The 19570-nt window shown below is 36.0% G+C and overlaps 2 protein-coding genes across 2 annotated transcripts; one reads left to right on the forward strand and one right to left on the reverse strand.

Annotated features, from left to right (window-relative positions):
* The first annotated feature begins 574 nt into the window (after positions 1-574).
* On the forward strand, positions 575-2430 carry LOC113060670 (uncharacterized). The gene has a single exon (XM_026229784.1). The coding sequence runs from the start codon at positions 619-621 to the stop codon at positions 1756-1758; it is 1140 nt and encodes a 379-aa protein (XP_026085569.1). The 5' UTR covers positions 575-618; the 3' UTR covers positions 1759-2430.
* A 901-nt stretch (positions 2431-3331) lies between these two features.
* Positions 3332-4928, reverse strand: LOC113060341 (somatostatin receptor type 1). Its single transcript, XM_026229206.1, has one exon. The coding sequence runs from the start codon at positions 4891-4893 to the stop codon at positions 3607-3609; it is 1287 nt and encodes a 428-aa protein (XP_026084991.1). The 5' UTR covers positions 4894-4928; the 3' UTR covers positions 3332-3606.
* Between the last annotated feature and the right edge of the window lie 14642 nt (positions 4929-19570).

Raw genomic sequence — 19570 nt, forward strand, 5'->3', positions numbered from 1 at the left:
TCCCATGTGAGCCCTTGAAAACACACACTGAGGTCAATCAACAACACGCATTCAAAGCTGACAGTGTTGAGTGTAATATGTAAACAGAGGTATAGAACTACTGTAAAGTGTATTCCCAAATACAATGAGCAATGCTTCTGGGAAATTTTTTCCCCACAGTTTGTTTTGTCAAAGAATCCTGTTACAGACAAAAGGAAAAAGTAAAATAAATGTGGAAAAGTCCTTGTCCAATGTTACACATATCTTTATGAGGAAATGTTAGGCTATGCAGTTGTGATGTTTCCAAGGTATTGTAACTTAAAACCTTCAAGGAGGTAATTGGTGTGGATCCATGATTGGATTTAACGGATCCTGTGCAAAGGAACATAGGTTTTTTTCCATCAGTTTGAGCTCATCTATCAATCTGCTGTGGTAGTTTATGTATTATGCGAGCTTCAGTTTCACCAAAAAGTCATTTTGTTCATAGTTGCGATTGTTTTGCTTTGGCAGCAACACCACCCAAGAGGAAGTGAAAGTCTGTAACAGACTTCCTGTGCTTGTTGTCTTGGTAGGACCTCACAGGGGCAGCTAAGAAAGCCAGGGGATAGACAGTTTCATTTAGTTCCAGTCAGTGTTGACATGGAGCTCTGGACGGTACTATATCTTGTGAGTCTCCTGAACATGGCATGTTGTTTGCTCGAATCATCCTACATTGTTCGCTTGAACAAACTCTCATTCGAAGATGCTCAGAATTATTGCAAACCTGGAAGCTTCCTGACCAACATTCCAAATGAGAAGGATATGGCAAAGATTCTGAAAACAATCTGGGATATTAATAGCAAATCCACCACGTCATTTTGGATTGGACTGAAGAGGGATAAAGGCACCTGTGTTCAACAGCAATTGCCTCTTAAAGGATTCTTCTGGACGGTGGACAACAGCACTCAATCTGATGTTAAAACCTGGAAAACCCAACCTACAGGTACTTGCTCACATCTTCGCTGTGGGCTGCTTTCAGTGGAATACAGTGACTCTGGCACAAAAAGCAATGGTTTTGTGGATACTGCCTGCAAACAGGAACATCCTTTCATTTGCAAACGAAACATCAAGCTGACATGTTCTCGACCAGAAATACTCAACACACATGACATGATTGAGCCAATAAATGATCCGTATACATGTCAGATTGTTTGCCGTTCTGGTGCCAGGTTCAATCTGACATGCTCCAAAGATCTAGTTTGGACTCTAGTCGGCAACGAAAACATGAATATATCTCAACTCTGCCAAGAGTGCAATAAAGGCTACAGGACAGATGCGTCCGGAAACTGTGTGGATGTAAACGAATGTGAAGAGTTGAAACCATGTGAACACAAATGCCAGAACACAGAAGGCTCCTACAAATGTCTCTGTTCATACAATGACGATGGCATTTGTAATGGTCCATCAAAGCCGCCCACCACCAATCGGAAAAGCTATGAATATTCAAACATAAACCGGGGCAAATCTAGGTTAACTCAGCCTACGTTTCTGCCTACTGATGATGTCAGAATGCATGAGACAGTCATACACATTGAGGAGAGCAGTGGTGACATTTCAAATATCGTAGTACCTGTGATAATAGCTCTGTTGATTTTCATAGTGCTGCTGGTGATTGTGGCAGCGATTGTGAAAGGCTGCCAGAGGAGGAGATCCATAAAACCGGCCAAGAGGAAGGCGGAGGCTGTGCCTCTAAATGGATTCAGCTCCAAAGAGAAGGTGAATGAAAAGGAGGAAACCTAAGGGGAGAGACTGATATTAAGATATTCCTCTCTCAGAACATTTGGGTGTTCTGGAGTCACAAGAGTGCTGTGTAATTACTGCCTTTGAATTTCATTTACCACGGTTGAAATCAGGTTGAAATCAGGGTCTTTATACCAATGTGGATTTAGAAATTCTATCTAGGTCACATCAACGGTAATTCGATTTTTTTTTTACACTTTCATAGCTGATATTTAAATGCACCTATATCTAGAGTTCTAAGAACTGTTGAAGATATTATGTTATACTGCCATTGGATGTGTTTTCTAAAGATATATCTATCTTATGTTTCACAACATGAAAGTTTTAAACGTGTCTTTTTTACTGAGTAGTTATATAAATAAAGACGGCTGTTTAAACTGCTGCATGCTGTGGTCGTTTCATTGAGTACCACACATAAATGTCTTTATTACCTGACAGAAATGGCTGAAATAAGTGTCCTGAATCATGATAGATTATATTTGTTTCTGGAACTGCTTGTAAACAGCAAGTCAGGTAATTTTTATGCAGTTCCGTTTGGTGCCGCTTGAGGCGCTGAAATAATATACAAATGTTTTAAAGGCGCGCTCAGTAATTTTTGCTTATATGATTCTGGCCGACATTACAGTAGACAAGCTAATACTTATGATTATAAATGTGATTGCAGTATCATGCTAATGTATTTTTTAAATCATTTCAAATATATTATTCATTAATGTATTAACATATAGTAATATATCTTCAATATATTTCAATAAAGAAAATATAGTACGATTTAAGTATTTCACCTTTTGTCTAATATGGGATCATGTCATAGTCTGTGGTTTATATATATATATATATTTCACAATTAAAAAGTGCATAATACATACATTATAATCATGAGTGAATAAATAAACACATAGCGGGTGAAATAAATTACACTAAGGATAGCCATGAATCAGCTTTGTATTAGACACATTCCCTGCAGCAGAATAAACATAGAAGTACAGCAGTCAATGGAAACGTTTCTCACAGGCTTCAGGTCAGGCTTGATATCTCACCTTCACTGTTAGGATTAGGTTTACAATCAAGCACATAACATTTAGGCTTCAGAACCGTCTTTTATAACTATTACAATATTTTCACTTGAAATAGAATTGAAAAACCTGTTCCATGTAAAAAAAAAAAGTGCAGACTCATAAATGTGCTATGTTTTTCTCTTTCTTTTTTTTAAGAAATGTAACTTCACTGACTAACATTGACAGAATCATAATACTCAATACTTCACTAACTAATGCTGTGACGTAAAATTTGCATACTGCACTGCGATTGGTCTTCTTTCTTGCATATATTTACGTACTTAATTTAGATGGAAGGCAATGCGGTTCTGATTTCATTTCTGTACACAGACATAAAAACATAAAAACCGGAAACTGTAACACTGATTCGTTCCAGCTTTGCAAGCACTGCAAGCTTCCTTCGTAAAATACAAATATAGTTTTACCACATAATGCACTGAGAGTGAATGATTTCCCCAGGTTTTATTCCATTTCAAAATAAAGAACAAAATATTAAGCTGTGGATATTTCTTTTCTTTTTTTTTTAATCGGAACGTCACACATTTGACCCATATCGACACACTTTATAATAACTTTCATTAATAAGCCAATCAAGGCATTATATAAGCATAAAAAGTTCATGCACATTCATGTAGGCAAAATTGCACACTAATTTTAGATTAAGCATTATATAATCATACCATGGCATTAACGAAAGTTATTATGAAGTCTTCCAATACATTTCAACAAAAAACACATACTGCAGTGACAACAGATTACAAAGCAAGTCTTTATGCTGTAAAACCGAGTCCTACAGCGTTGTAGTTCTAGATGTGCAGGTGCCATTCCTGTACGTGCTGCCCGACTCCAGATTTTCGGGCTGAAAGTCATCCACACTGTATCCTCGACTCTTCAGAGCCGTGGCATAGTAATCTATGGGCTCCTCCGTGGCGTTATCCCACCACCGGAGGCATAAAATCCTCTGGAAGGAGCGTCTGAAGTTGTCCGACAGGAACCCGTACAGGATGGGGTTGGCACAGCTGTTGGCATATCCCAAAATCACAGCCAGCTGACTGAGGGTGGCGTTGTGCTGTTGGACGAACACGCTGACCAGCTGCATGATGTGGAAAGGCATCCAGCAGATCACAAACACCGTCACCACCATCATCACCATCAGCGTGATCTTCCTCTCGGACTTTTTTCGCTGCTGCCAGCCCGCTTTCAACGCGACCACCCGCATCTTCACTATGATAAGGATGTAGCACATGCATATGGCAATGACAGGGAAGAGAAAGCCCATCAGAAAGGCGTAGATCACAAATACAGCCATCCACTGACGCTCGGGCTCAGGCATCTGCATGTTGCAAGCCACCGATCCGTCCGAGTTGGGTGCAGTGGTGGAGAAGATGATGATGGGTAGGATGACCAGGATGGAGAACATCCAGACTCCTAAGTTGACCATTTTGGCGATAGTGGGTCTCCGGTACCGGGCTGCTTTGATGGGATGCACCACGGAGATGTAGCGATCGATACTCAACACAGTCAGACAATAGATGCTGGTGAACATGTTAATAGCATCAACACTTAAAACCAATCGACACAGGAGAGAACCAAAGGGCCAGTGGTGAAGTAACGAAGAGGTGACTAAGAAAGGCACACTCAACATGAGTAACTCATCCGCGATCGCCAAGTTTAAAATGTAGATGTTCGTCGCAGTTTTCATCTTCGCATACCTGAAGATCACATAAATCACCATCGAGTTTCCACAGAGTCCCACCAGACAGACCACGGAATAGATGAAGGAGATGAAGATCGCGCTGCTGCCGTGAGAATCCCCGTTATGCGTCTCGTTGCTGGAGAAGTTTATCAAATATAAACCATCCTCCAGGTTCTTGAAGGTGTCGTTGGGCAGCATTCCGACACTGTTTTGAGCCTTTCTATGGATTTTTAAGAGTTTATAAATTAGAAAATGCGCGCACCGATGCTGCGAGACTCTGGAACGCGCATCCCAACGCTGCGACGTTTCAGCACCATGGACAGTTACTCCACATCCACATGCATCACACTCACAGACGTCACACGTGCAACATGACGCCATCGGCGCCTAATGGGTTTGTGAGAGTGTCTGAGAAACAAAAATAGTTTCTTGACGGCATCTAGACCTTTATTTCAATGTCAAAACACATTAAAAAAAAATCTGTATAAAATATAGCAATACATACAATGTTTGGTCTTTTTTTTTGCCTAACTTAAAACAACACTCAGACTGATTATTTTATTAGAAAGCTATATTTGTAGCATATAAGTAATTTATTTTATTAGTCTTATTAGTCTTATTATTAATATTTGCTTTGGGTTTTTTAACACCACAATCGTCTAATGTGAAAAAAAAAGAGAAAATGAAACTGGCATTTGTGTCTCTGAAGGAGATTTCATTACGGTCAAGTCCTCAACATTGTCACAGGGCCGTTCAGAGCACCCTAGAAATAATTGTGTTTAATTAACCTTGTTTATGATAATATTCCTTAGAAACCCAGCCTATGCTCTTGCAATGAGTTGCATGCAGTCACACAGACTAGAATAAATGCTAAACAGGCTTAGTTTCCAAACACAGTTGAGTTAAAAATCCATAGCTTTTCTTCATGCACTTTCCCTCTAAAATTGAATAAAATATGTTGTTCATCCTACAACAAGGAATGGGGTTTTACAGAAGGTCCACTGAACAAATGTCTGGAGTCAACCAGTTGGCATCTTTTTTGACTATTGCCATAGTCTTTATATAGTTCTCATATACTGCACAATGCCTTATAATAACAACAAAGCAACAGTGTGAAGTGTGAAGAGGAACCTTATCTGTTCTTATTTCTGGCACCACCTAGTGATGAATGCAAAGCTAAAGAAAACAATCCAACTTCAGTTGTTTGAGGGACTATATAGTTTAGTTAAAAATGCCAGGTTCCTGGTCCATACTACATTTAAATGCATTTCTGAATGTGTGTAGATGAATCTTTTTATGCAAAACAACAACAACAACAAAATCAAACATTGTATGACTTTGGTGAGCTTAATTTTCACTATAAACACTACTTACTGTTTATAAAAGTTTATGAAATTAAAATCCAATATATTTAGGTTAAACTTTTAATCACTTCACTTTTAAGGTTTTGCAAACACAGTAACAAATAAATAAGTAGATAGATAGATGGATCTATAAAATCTGTAAATCCATTGCACATTATGTAAAAGGAGACTACAGGTGCTGAGTTTTTGGTGGATGTAGCTTGAAAGTGTTTGAAATATAAATTAAGTCTCAGACTAGGGACTTTTTGGTGGCATTTTTCTAACTAAAGTTTAAAAATAAAAACAGTATGTTGTAACATGCCCACAATATTTGTATTCATTTAACAAGACAGCTTCTTCTTCAGTCCCAAGCCAAGACACTCCATCTAATATTGTCCCCACAAAAACCTAGCAAAAACCTGAAACACTTTTGTCAGAATTTGAGTGATAGCCTACCTCTTTTTTTTTCTCACAGATGGAGACTTGTGTTGTCCTTGAAATGTAATGAGCCCAGTCAGAGCACAACATGTGAGGAGCAGATGGCTGTCTTCACACTCTTCTCTCTGAGACACGCTCTCTCTGTCTCTCTCTCTCTCTCTCTCTCTCTCTCTCTCTCTCACTCTTTCTCTCTGTCAGGTGTTTCTCTCTTTTCATCTAGTTAAGACCAGTGTCTTTGCCTGGTGTCATATAAAGTGACCTGACTTCTTTAGGGCAAATATGATTTCAGACATCAGGTACTGTAGATACAGCTGTCTGGCTCTGGCTGTTAGGCTACTTATTTAAAGCCATTAATAATTAAGACATTTGATTTCATTTTATTCAGTAAATTTGTTGTTTTACAACCAAAATGTATATAAAAAATAAATTTTTATAAATTCATAAAAACAAGTATCTTTATTTAATTATTATTACTCAGTGCAACATATAAGATCCAAGTGAAAGACATAACACCAACATGTCAGGAAAATAAAACAAAAAACAGAATCACTGAGTTGGAAAAAGGATCACGTTCTTCCGTCAGTATTTTGTTGAACCACCTTTTGCTTTCATTCCAGTCTTTAGTCTGTTGGGATGTGTCTCTGTCTCTACTAACTTTGCACATCTAGACAATATTAGCCTACTCTTCATTTCAGAACTGCTCAAGTTCAGTTAAATTTGATGGTGAGCATTTGTATGCAGTCCTCAACTCATTCTACAGATTTTAATGGGGTTTAAGTCTTGGGCTCTGACTAGACCATGCAAAGACATTCATCTTTTTTTCCTTCAATCACAATGTGCTCAGTTTTGCTGTGTGTTTTGGGTCATTGTCATGTTGGAAGGTAAACCTTATTCACATTGACAACTTTCTGGCAGAGGGCAAGAATTTGACAGTATTTTTATTTTTGTGCACCATCCATTTAGTGCTCCAGTCCCTGCTGCAGAGAAACACCCCATAACAGGATATAAACACCTCCATGCTTTACTGTAGGGATGCTGTTATTTGGACGGTGAGCTGTATTGGATTTCCACATGACATATCATTTAGTTTTGAGGCCAAATAATTCTTAGTCTCATCTGCCTCAGAATCTTCAAGGTGTATCTTTTTTCTCGCAACCCTCCCATACAAGCCACATTTGTGGAGAAATTGTGATATTGTTTTCAGATACACACAATGACCACTCTTTGTCATAAGTTCCTTCAGCTGCTTCAGAGCAGCTGTGGGCCTCTTGGTCACCTCTCTGACCAGTTTCCTCCAGCTCTTTCATCCAGTTAGGAGCAACATCCTGATCCAGGGAGGGTCTGTGTTGCACCATTTCTTGATAATAGACTTCACTGTACTTCTAGAGCACTGATAAAGCCTTTGAATTTTTTTTTATCCATCTCCTAACTTGTGCCTGTCCACAACTTTATCCCGGAGATGTTTTGTCTGTGCCTTGACAGTTTCACAGTTGATTGTTTGCTTCAGTTGCACTACCAAAGACTGAAATGCTCCAGGAAATATCTTTTCATGCTGAGCTGACCAAAATGAGCACAGCTGATCACAGTTAAAGTCAAATGGCTTTGTGTAGCATTGAGAAGGTGTTTAGCTTTACCTGATTTAGTTTACACATTTATTTTTAGGAGGGGTGATCCTTTTTGCATCTCAGTGATTCGTTTTTTTTTTCTGACATGTTGCTGTTATATTTTTCACTTGGATGTTATGAAGTTGCACTGAGTAAATACAGCTGGATAAAACTAAAACTTTTTCCCATTTTTATTTTATGCTGTAAAGCAACAAAATGTCATTATTTCAAAAGGGGTGATTCTTTTCCATACCCACTGTATAATTGTTAAATGTGCAGATTCCACTCAAACTCTTGTGGGATAAAAAAACAACAACAACTATCTCCACTGATGATCATTCAAGAATGTAAATTGCAATTAAAAAAAATAAATAAACAAAAATAAACAAATAATAATATTATTGTAGATGTACAGTACAAAAACTGCCTGTCCATGAAATGAAGATGGCAGCATCCAGGTTGTGTGCTTCTGAGCTGCATGAATCAGCCGACCATCTGCTATTTAGATTAATGAGAAACTGCAGGTACTTTAGACCTCCTTGGCTCACAGAAAAGAAAATGCAGTCTACGCTGTCCATTTGAAAGTAGGATATCTTAAAGGACACTTTGACCAAAAAGTGACCCAAAAAATGTATAATGTTACAAAAGATTTAATTTTAAAATAACTAAAACTTTTATTCCTTAAAATGTATCACATTTTCTACAAACAACATTGATAATAATAATAGATATTTCTTAAGCTGCAAATCAGCATATCTGAATTATTTCTGAAGGATCATGTGATACTGAAAAAATTCCGCTTAGCATCACAGGAAAAAATTACACTTACAAATATTCAAATAGAAATTTATTCACAATATTACTGTTTTTACTGTACTTTGTATCAAATTAATGCAGCCTTGATGAGCAAAATAAACTTTTTTTCAGAAACAAAAAGCTTACCAACAACAAACCACATTTTAATAAGTTAAGCCTGGCTTATTCAATCAAAATGAAATGTCATATAATATTAATTAACTTCAGGAATATTTGAAACGCAACAAAGGAAAAATATGATGTTGTCTTACTGTATTACAATTTAGCTACAAATTAATTTAACATTAATTGAATACAAAAATATTAAAATATTACTACATTATTTAACGTTTACTAATGATATTTTTCTGGTGTACAATAATAAAAATACTAAAAATGAATTATGTTTTAGTCTAATACAGAGGCTGGATGATGGGGAAAAACAATGAAATGAAATGTAGTTTCAAACTTTCATTTAACAAATTTAAACTGATTTCATGCAACAAAATTACAATAAAAATATTCAACAACTTTGTTGTATTAGCTAATTTTTATAAACTAAGAAGCAAAAATCTCATTTTGTTCATTCTCTGACCCTGAGCAGAATCTCCAGACCCGAAGCTCCACCGTGGTCCTGTAGTCATCCAGGGTCTGCTCCATCCATCCCAGAATACTCCGAACATCAGCCCTCAGTTAATAGTGAAGAGCATCTCCATGCTGTAGCTTCACAGCTTCAAGAAACACACACACACACACACACACACAGAGAGAGAGAGATATGTTAGAGCAAAATGTCACTCTTACCTTCCCCAGCATTTATCATTCTGTCTCCTATTTACAGAGAGGTGTAGCATTATTGGTGTTGCCTTCACCACTACAGCTTTGTTCACAGTTAGTCTCTCAGCCCTTTTCTTCTCACACAGAGACTGACGTTAATATTAGGCTAGCACACATCACCCAGTGCTTATTTGTGACTGAAACATCAAGCTGCAAGAGACAGTGAATATGATGACATCTAGTTTTTAGTTCACACAAGAAGGACAATTTGTGAGCAATTTTCTGTCTGCATTTGCATAAATTACCATTGCTCACCTGGTACCTTTACAGAAGTTGTTTTGATTGAAAGCGCTTACACATGTAAATGCCTTGATTTGAGTGAGATAATGTAGAAAGAAACTCATTTTAAGAGCTTATAGGATAAGCATTCAATGTGTCTATTTATGGCTAACAAAATTATATTGTTTGAAAGCGCACACTGGAGTAGCAAGTGATTACTTCATTCACAGTGAACACACTCATTAGATACAGAGGGCCATCTGTTTCCTAATATCACACCTGTTTCAGCCGCAGGTGGAGGGAATTAGGAATGGGCTCGAAGAAACTCAGTTTTTCAGGAATCAGGAATGCTAGAACATCCTTGCGTTCGACTTCATAAATATGCAGCCTGTCAAGAGGAAATCTATAATTGGTTTACACTGTAACCATAGCAACCACCTGTCTCCAGTTGTAGAGCAGTAAAGGGACATGGTTGTTGCATTTGTTTTCCTTCTGATAGCCAAGCCTATCGTGCTCTGGTCCTCTTGTGTGTGAAGTGTGCTGAAATCATTCATCTGCCTTATGTTTACATTTATGCATTTAGCAGATGCTTTTATCCAAAGCGACTTACAGTGCAATCAGACTACTGTATATGTTTTTTTGTTTTTTTTTACCAGTATGTGTACTCCCTGGGAATTGAACCCACAACCTTTTGCGCTACTAACGCAATTCCACTGAGCCACAGGGACATACCAGAAGAACAATTTGGGCGCACACACACACACACACACACACACACACAGTCTTTGGACTCCTTATAAAGTCTGTTTTACACTAAATCTTGTTAAGTTCAAGAACTGCCTATTTAGACAGGAACAATGGAACAATGAGGAAAATGATTAATTCACATGAAAAAAGTTTGTCAGTATTTTTTTTAAATACATTTGTATTTTTATTAAGCAGGGATGCATTGCATTTCAGTGTGCAGTTTGCATCAGACGGTCGATGAGTGCATTTGTGGGAGGTCTGGCTGCATGCTTTATGAGACTGAGACTAGCACGTGTATGACTGTCTGCATTTGAGGAGGATAAAGACAAATTTGCTATCTTTTCACCAATTCTCCATTCATCATCTTAACAATAGCCCTCCACAGAGATATCAGCCAGTGTCATCAGACTTAATTAAGTGCAGACATGAAGACATGGAAAGTCGACCTGAAGTACAAATCTCCCTGTAATTATTCATTATTGGCATATTAATATCAGGATGTTTCAAAGTTGGAACATAATAACCTTTCTATATATACGCCAAAGGAATCAAGAAACAATAATTCTCATTAATTTGATCAAAAAATACAGTAAGAGCAATAATATTGTGAAATATTATTACAATTTAAAATAACTGTTTTATTTTAATATACTTAAAAATGTAATTTATTTCTTTGATGTTAAGCTGATTTTTCAGCATTAATTGAAACAGACATTGAAACAGAAATATTTTGCAATATTATAAAGGTCCTTACTGTCACGTTTGATTAATTTAATGCATCTTTGCTGAATATAAGTATTCATTTCTTGAGCAGCAAATCATTTTAGAATGATTTCTGAAGGATCAGGGGGTTTTTAAATATATATTTTTATTTATTTAATAATGTTTCACAGTATTGCTGATCAATTAAAGGCAGCATTGAGCATAAAGACGTCTTTCAAGAGATCATAAAGATTATTCCCAACCTTTGACCGGTAGTGTACAAGTGGACTTCAGGGGACCTAAAGGCACACTAATGTAGAATATTTTTCCTTTAATAAAATGTGGCAGTGAACCTAGCCTGCTACAGCTCATCCTGTGTAAGGTCCCTCTCGGCTGATTGGAAGTGTCTGAGAGAGCAGTACAGGTTGGCTCTGTTATAGTAGCATGTGCAGACAGCAGGTTGAGGCTGAGAGCCTCACTGAAATCCTGCAGGCATTCAGGGAGCTTCCGCAGAAGAGCTAAGTGATGGCTCGGTTCAGGATGACAGACTCATCTAAGGGCAAAAGCTCAGCTTTAGTACTCACATGAATGTGTCGCAGAAAAAAATGAGACTCACTATATTTCTCAGCAGCTCTCGTCTAGAGAGACTCAAGAGAGTCAGTAGTGAATTGCTCAAACTGTCCATTGTAAAAGAAGAGGTTGGCAGCGTTGAAGTAAGCGAGGGAATATCCCGGGTTGAGGCTGATAGCCGTCTGTTAGTTCTTCATGGCTCTAGATTTAACCCCCATGAACTGTTGGATCAGACCTCGGTTTGTAAAGAGCTGCTCTGCATGAAACTAAGTTACACTGAGATATTATAGGAATAATTTACAAAAATGTACTTTCATTGTATGGAAAAGAGTGACCAAGACTAAATAACCGAATAAATAAATATATTCAGTGAAAAATTAAAATTGGGTTGGTAAGATTTGTTGATGTTTTTGAATAAAAAATACAAATGTAGGCAGTAATATTGTAAAATTTTGCTACAATTTAAAATAATTGTTTTCTATTTGAATATATTTTAAATGTAATTTAGTCCTGTGATGAAAAGCTGAATTTTCAGCATCAATACTTCAATCTTCAGTGTCACATGATCCTTCAGAAATTATTCTTATATGCTGATTTCCTGCTCAAGACATATTTTTTTTATTATTATTATCAATACTGAAAACAATACTGTGCTGGATTGTATTTTGTAGAAACTGTCATACATTTTTGTTTTTCGTAATTATGTGATGAATAGAGATTTCAGAAGAACAGCATTTATTTGAATCAAACATTTCGTAACCAATTAAATTCATCCTTGCTAAATAAATGTATAAATTCCTTAGAAAAAATATTTACTGACAACCTTTATAGCAGTGTTTATATCTTGCAGTGCTGCAAACATGCCTCCCATCTGTAGGCTGGTGACAGCTCAGCCTTCATACACTGGCCAGCATTTAGGGTTCACCTCTACAGTAAACTGATTCCAGACTCTCTGGAAGAATCCCAAAAGCTGCCACAGAGGACAAGACATTGACGTGGATTAGTGGAAATCAATAGACTTGAGAGGCAACAGGCTGTCTGCAAGATTATCAGAGAAAATGAGGGTCAGGATGAATACAAAAAGCAATCCGATACATCCTTGTTTGTTTTCTACTGTTGACTTGATTTCTGTGGTTTGTGGCTTGTGGCACTGGCCATTGGTACTTCTACATTTAATACACAAGAAAGGTTTCTTTTTAAAATGACAATGGAGCAACAAAGTCAGATAGAGTATGCATAGAGACATACCAGACAAACGAAAGTCTTGAATAGAGAATGCAGAAATGAATACCACCAAGGTTAATGAGGTTAAGATTTACCAAGCATAGATTATTTATAATAGATCATTTCTCAAGCATTTGAAGAGATCACTCAAATGTTTGTAATGCAAAGTTTTTGTAGTTCTGTAATTGAGGAATTATAAAATATCTAATGGTGTTGTCAATAATTTATTGTCAGTTATGATTACTTTCTTGTTATTTAGTTTCCTTCCTATAACAGACATATTTTGGATGCACTGGTTGCCTGATGAAATTATGTACATTACAAGACAACATTTTATAATAAAGCAATTTATGTATGACATAAAATCACAATACGCAACAGATAGAACAGGAAAGATTTTAATTTCCATCCAGCATATTAGCTGTCGAGAAGAGGATATTGTTGCATCTGAGAAGTTACAAATATTGATGCCTTAAATATTGAAGCTTATTTCCAACACAGAATAAAAATAGGTTATTTTGAATTTCTCACAATTCTGACTTTCTTTTCCTCACAATATTTTGTAAAAAAAAAAGTATTTGTGAGATATTAACTCGCAATAGCAGGATATAAACTTGTTATTCTGACAAAAGTAGCAAATGCACTTACTGTGTTAAGGAAACAAGCTTGTTTTTGCCAATGAATACAAAAAAAAAAAAAAAAAAAAAAGCTAATTGTTACTTTTCACTTCAAATTGAAGGCTAACAATTGATAATAAGACTTCTCTCCTCAGAATTGCAAGAAAAAAGGAAAAAAAATCTGAATTGTGAGAAAAAGTTACAATTTCCTTTTTCAATTCGTGGTAGAAATAAGCTTCCATACAAATACAACTGCAGCAAATGCAATTTATAATAATTAATGTTATCGATACAAAAAAATCACAAATAAAATCTCTCTACTATCTCAGCTGGGTCCCTAGCCTTCAGTGAGATTAAATAGAGACTGTTTAAATCTCCAGTTTTTTTAGATCTTTCTACTAAGGGGAAAAAACCCTCTATAGATTCAGAAGAGATCACAACAGTGCTCATTTTTGCCAGGATATAAAAGTCAAAATTCAGTGACATTTTACATTAAATTCTTCCAAGACCAAATTATCAGAGCTAGCATGCTATCCACAATCATTTGAGAGTGTTTTTTTTATTTTATTTCATTTTTTTACTTTTTTATTTCTCTGAATGAAGATTAAGAAGGATGTGGCTAGATACTTAAATGAAGCATTTGGGAACTTCTCTAAGCTATGAAAAGTTAAACATTATAAGTTAAGCTATGAAAGATCAACCTGAGGAAAATAAAAAGCAAGACAATTATTTTTATGCTACCTGTAAGTTGTATGCCAGGCTAATGCGGGCACTTGAACAGAGTGGATTGAGATTCATGGATGAGAGGAAGTCCCTCTGGGCTTGTTCCCATAATCCATGAGAACATTGCCTCTACCCACATGGGAATCTTGCAAGAAGGGATCAAGTCTTAAAGCTTGGCTATAAGCATCCACAGCTTCACAGAAGCACAGAAAACAGACAAAGAAAGTAGACAGTTACACTCAGTGTTGTGTCCTAATTCTGTTTGCACATGAATATTAGTTGTCTGCTTAATTATGAACTTTGCCTTGAATACTCTGTAAAAACGTCCCCTCTCTCTTGCTTTTGAACACTGAATTACAAGCTCTGCAACATTCCCAGCATGAACATTGCATTCACCCAGACGTCACAGTTTAAAAAAGGTAAAAAAAAACACCCTGCAATTATAGTGAAGAGCCAATTATTTGAAAGTGCTCCTTTAAAGCAATGTACATGTCAACTTCTATGGATCTGAAAGCATGTTCTTTTTTTAAATGATAGTTCAGAGAGCAATGCGTCTCTTAAGAGAGCTACTAAGATATTTCATATTATATAGCCCATGTAAAAAGATGATAATTCCTGTCTGTCATTGGCTGTTAATCTGATACCGAATTTAAATGACCATTTAAATGCAGACTTGCCTGATAAGCAGCACAGTTCACAGAGAGCTAGTAACTATACATAAATGTCATACAAGGTTTAGGACACCATTAATAATAGTCTTTAGAGTGTTCTTCAAACTCATGCTTTCCATAAATTATAATCCAAAGGTTTGGGGTCAGTATGTTTTTTATTTTATTTTATTTTTAACTTTGAATACTCTTATTGAGAAATTATGCATTAATCAAAAGTGACAGAAAAGATATTTATAAGTTACAAAAGATTTCAAATAAATTATTTTGAACTTTATATTCAACAAAACATCCTGAGAATATGTATCATGCCCATGTCCACAGTAAAAAAAATAAAAATTGAATGGTAGTGTGTATATTTTAAGCTTATTGTGCCAGCAGACATGATTACTCACAATTTATTTATAATTTCATAATTCAGGCATAATATAGTTAAAATTTTTACCCTCTTAATAAAAGTTTTTTTTCCAACAACATTTTCATTACTACTTCTTTTATAATAATGCTACTGAAGTCAACTTAACAAAAAATGTTATATTCCAAAACGTTATTGTTATATTTAACGGCTACTCTGACATTCAAATCAATTCAAAAAGAATAAACTTGTGTTTTGTCTCATTTTTTATTTCCAAAATACTGTATGTCTATTTATGGTCTTAAAACTGTGTTGTAAATGACATTTCATGTTGGCATTGAAAACAAGAATAGAGAAATATGAAAAACCTCACTAGAAATCAAACTTCGTGATGAATGTGCTTTCGAAATCCTTGAGACAAACGGATTAAAGGCCTGATGCAAGCAATGCTTCTTATTTTCTTTCTTTATAACTGTGGCCTACCTGAAGGGCACTGTTATAGTCATTCAGCTCCACATAGAGAAGGCCACGGTTTATCAACACTTTCAGCTCAAGCCTTGTCTTACAGCCCAAGAGCAGCGTAATGCTGTAGTCTCTGAGAGAAGAGAAATAATGCAGAGGATGAGAACAACTATGCATTAAAATGCAAATGCAGAAGTGCAGTTGTTATGAAAAATCATCCTGCATTCCTATATGTTTCTGTATGTATGATCATGCATGCATTGCTGATTTGAAAAAGCGGATGCAAAGCGGGGAAATTAAAAAAAACGTCACCTGCTCATAATCCCGCAGCTCATGAAAACATACGTAACAGTTGTAGTAAGCAAATGAACAGGCTCTGTCCAATTGGATCGCCATTGTCAGATCCTCCTAGTAATTCTAATAATGACTTATTTTTAATGCTGTCTTTGGAGAAGTCTGTTTGGTGTTTTGCTGGTTTATTTCTGCCAGACAGAGCTTGACTAAGATACACCCTGCATGAGTCTCGGACTCACTGTGAACCTGTTCTCCCTCATCAGCGTCCTCCCGAGAAGAATGAGGTGTGGAGGAGAAGGACACATATCGACCGCTTCCTAGAGACAGGCGATGGCATTGGCATAGTTCCCCAGGAGCGTTTGGACGACAGCTTGCTGGACTGGTGATAAACCCAGAGCTGTGACGGAAAGGAGGAGAGGGTTACAGCTGGGTCTAGTTGTCGTTATGGCAACATAAACCACATTTTCCTTCTAGGTTTACTTCACCTTCATTTAGGCAAACAAAATTTAATGATGCTCATTAAAAGATGGGGAGAGATAAGAGCTGAGACATTTCAGTAACTGAAAGTATGCTTGCAATTTGCTGGAGAGTAAAATTAATTGTATGCGATGATAACCTGTTTTCATTACTGCTGCGTACCATATACAGAGGGTAGCCAGGTCACTTCCCTCGAAAAACTTTTCTCTATAGCAGACATCACCAATTAAAAACAATATAACCTGTTGTCGTGGACCTAAGTCAAGGTTCGATTTTTAAATTAAGACAAATGAGGGACAGAAGTAAATTCCTTTCAGCAGGTTGCACTGATTTTTTTTTTTTTAGATCATTTCAACTATCTATTTTCCTTTGTTGTTTATATATATATATATATATATATATATATATATATATATATATATATATATATTCATATACATATATATATTTTTTTTTTTTTCACTGGAATTTCAGGAAGACATTCTTAATTGACAGTAAGACCTATTGGACTAACTGAACTTCTAGCTTTCACTGTCTTGTGTCAAAATAAATATGGTGGTTCTCTGAATCTGGTACATAGAGGAAGCAGTTTAGGTTTTTATCTCGAAAAAGGGGGGAGCTGTAATGACCAGACTAGACACACAATTATTTGTCATATTTAACAAATAATCTTTAAAAAACCCACTCTGTGAGTTCCATGGACCATCTGCCAAAAGTGCAATATCACTCCGAGAGGGTTCATTTACCCGTGTTACCATCTGATAGGACTCAAAAGTATATGGAAAGATGCTAAGTGTAATGGAGCAGACCCTGTGAAAGACAGACACAGTTCTATAGATTGGACCTTTCCACCACATAAATTCATAGACAAACCTTTCTTTGAAATGACATACATATTGACATACATATTTCAGGACGTTGTGTCTATTATTCAATTGATACATTTACAATCATGTATCCTACAGTATGTAATCATATGTTATTTTATAGTGTTTTGCCTATATATTGAAAGTTGTATTATTACTTAATTAATCAAGATTACACATATGTATACATAAATATATAAATAAATGTATCAAAACATATTTATAACAATTAATATTAAATATGTCTAACATAACATTTTGCAAAATGTATATATATTTAAAACTATATATATATTTACTTAAAGATATATAATATATTAACTTATATTACATTAATTTATGCAAGTGAAATTGTAAGTGTGGTTGTTTAGAAAAGAAATAACACATCTCTTTAACAAGCAGCTTGATTTTAAGTATTATTTATTTCTGTAGCACAAACAGGTTTTGGGGTGTGTTATAGACCTTAGTCGGCTTAGATGCCATATCGAATTTAACACAAATGAAAACGAGGCTTTGAGGGATAGACTTAAGTCTTTACAATGGCTTGTGCTACGTAAAGGTCGTAAAACAAGTAATTTTCACAATTCACAACTCTCAAAACTGTTTTATGTAGTGTTTAAAGACATTTTTTCAGCTAAACAATCTTTTTTTTGTTAACAACAGTATAGTCTGTTGAATGCACTGCATTTCTATTCCTCAAACACTTGATGAAATATGGTGATACCTCGATTGAGATATATACACAATGGTATCAGTTTTATTTTAAATACATTGACAACACATTCCTTCATCTTTTTCTGAAGCACTCCAAATCATTCATATAACATTTGCTTACGTAGTAGTAGGCTCTGGGCTGGCATATGGGCTTTTACATAGGTGAGATCCTCCTTCAATGCATTACTGAACTTTTGATGGCCTCATAATGTCAGTCCATGTTCAGCAGACAGAGAAGTCCCAAACTGACGTGGGCAACAGCTGCAAAACTGCTGTGACTTAAGAGAGGTGCACACAGGAGAGATGATGACTCAGATTTCAATGATTTTAAATAATCTGCTCAGAGACTCTGTGTCACTTTTTACCAAAAATAGATTTTTTTTAAAGTAACTTTCAAAGAGTTTCAAGCTTCAATAAATGTATCCTCAACCAGTGGCGGCTCCAGACAATTTTGATTGGGGGGGCAATGGGGGGGTCCTGGTCTTTTCAAGGGGGGTCTCATGAAAACCAACAAAAAATACAGTGGACATGGCTAATAACTGCATATTTCTGCTACTAAACAACAAAAACACATTTGCAATGTAAACAAATGACAGGCTATATTTGCTATTCATATCCTTCACACTGCACTTTCATGTCAGGTATATTATGCATTTTTATTGACATTGATATTTTTACATTTATTTCCAGATAGATATTATTCAGTTTACAGGCTAAAGTGGTCTTGCTGTTGTAAACACTGTTGCTTTTGTAGAAAAAATATTTGCATCACATTTAAAATATAATTATATTTTAATTCATTTCTGAATTGTTTTTATTTTTATAATGATAATTCAGAGAATGAGAAAATCTGAATAAGCCTTACCAGTGTTGTGATGTGTACCTTACCAGTGTTGTGATGTGTACCTTACCAGTTTACCTCAAACAGCACGCTAGTGTTACTTCTACACTACAGCAAAGAGTATAGAAGTTACTTCTATACTCTTTGACTACACACTGCAATATAAACAACGTATCTGCATGTTCTCACATCACATCGTTCTTGTAAAATAATAATAAGTAAATAAACACCAAAATCACTTCGCTGAAAAAGGAAACAGCACTTACCAGCTGACACGATGTTGAAAATATCCTCTAGCAATTAAAAAATGCGCGTGCAGCATGAGGAATCTTCCCGGTTGGATGAGGTCATAGTCAGGTGAACGGTCATCATGTTGGTCATTTTAATTACGGCTAAATTATTATTAATAAATTGTACTAATATTATGATTGGGCGTGGGCAGGCATTCACAAAAGTTTATGTTATTACAAAAAAAAATTGAGGAAATTTTGCTTTGACAAAAGGGCACTTAAGGGGCAAAGGAGCAGGTGCTCAAGTGAACCGGTTCTTTCGGACAATTCGA

Source organism: Carassius auratus, chromosome 42, assembly GCF_003368295.1.
Source record: "Carassius auratus strain Wakin chromosome 42, ASM336829v1, whole genome shotgun sequence".
Lineage (NCBI taxonomy): Eukaryota > Metazoa > Chordata > Actinopteri > Cypriniformes > Cyprinidae > Carassius > Carassius auratus.

Coding starts and splice junctions, on each gene's coding strand:
- LOC113060670 (XM_026229784.1), top strand. CDS start 619: ATGGAGCTCTGGACGGTACTATATCTTGTGAGTCTCCTGAACATGGCA.
- LOC113060341 (XM_026229206.1), bottom strand. CDS start 4,893: ATGGCGTCATGTTGCACGTGTGACGTCTGTGAGTGTGATGCATGTGGA.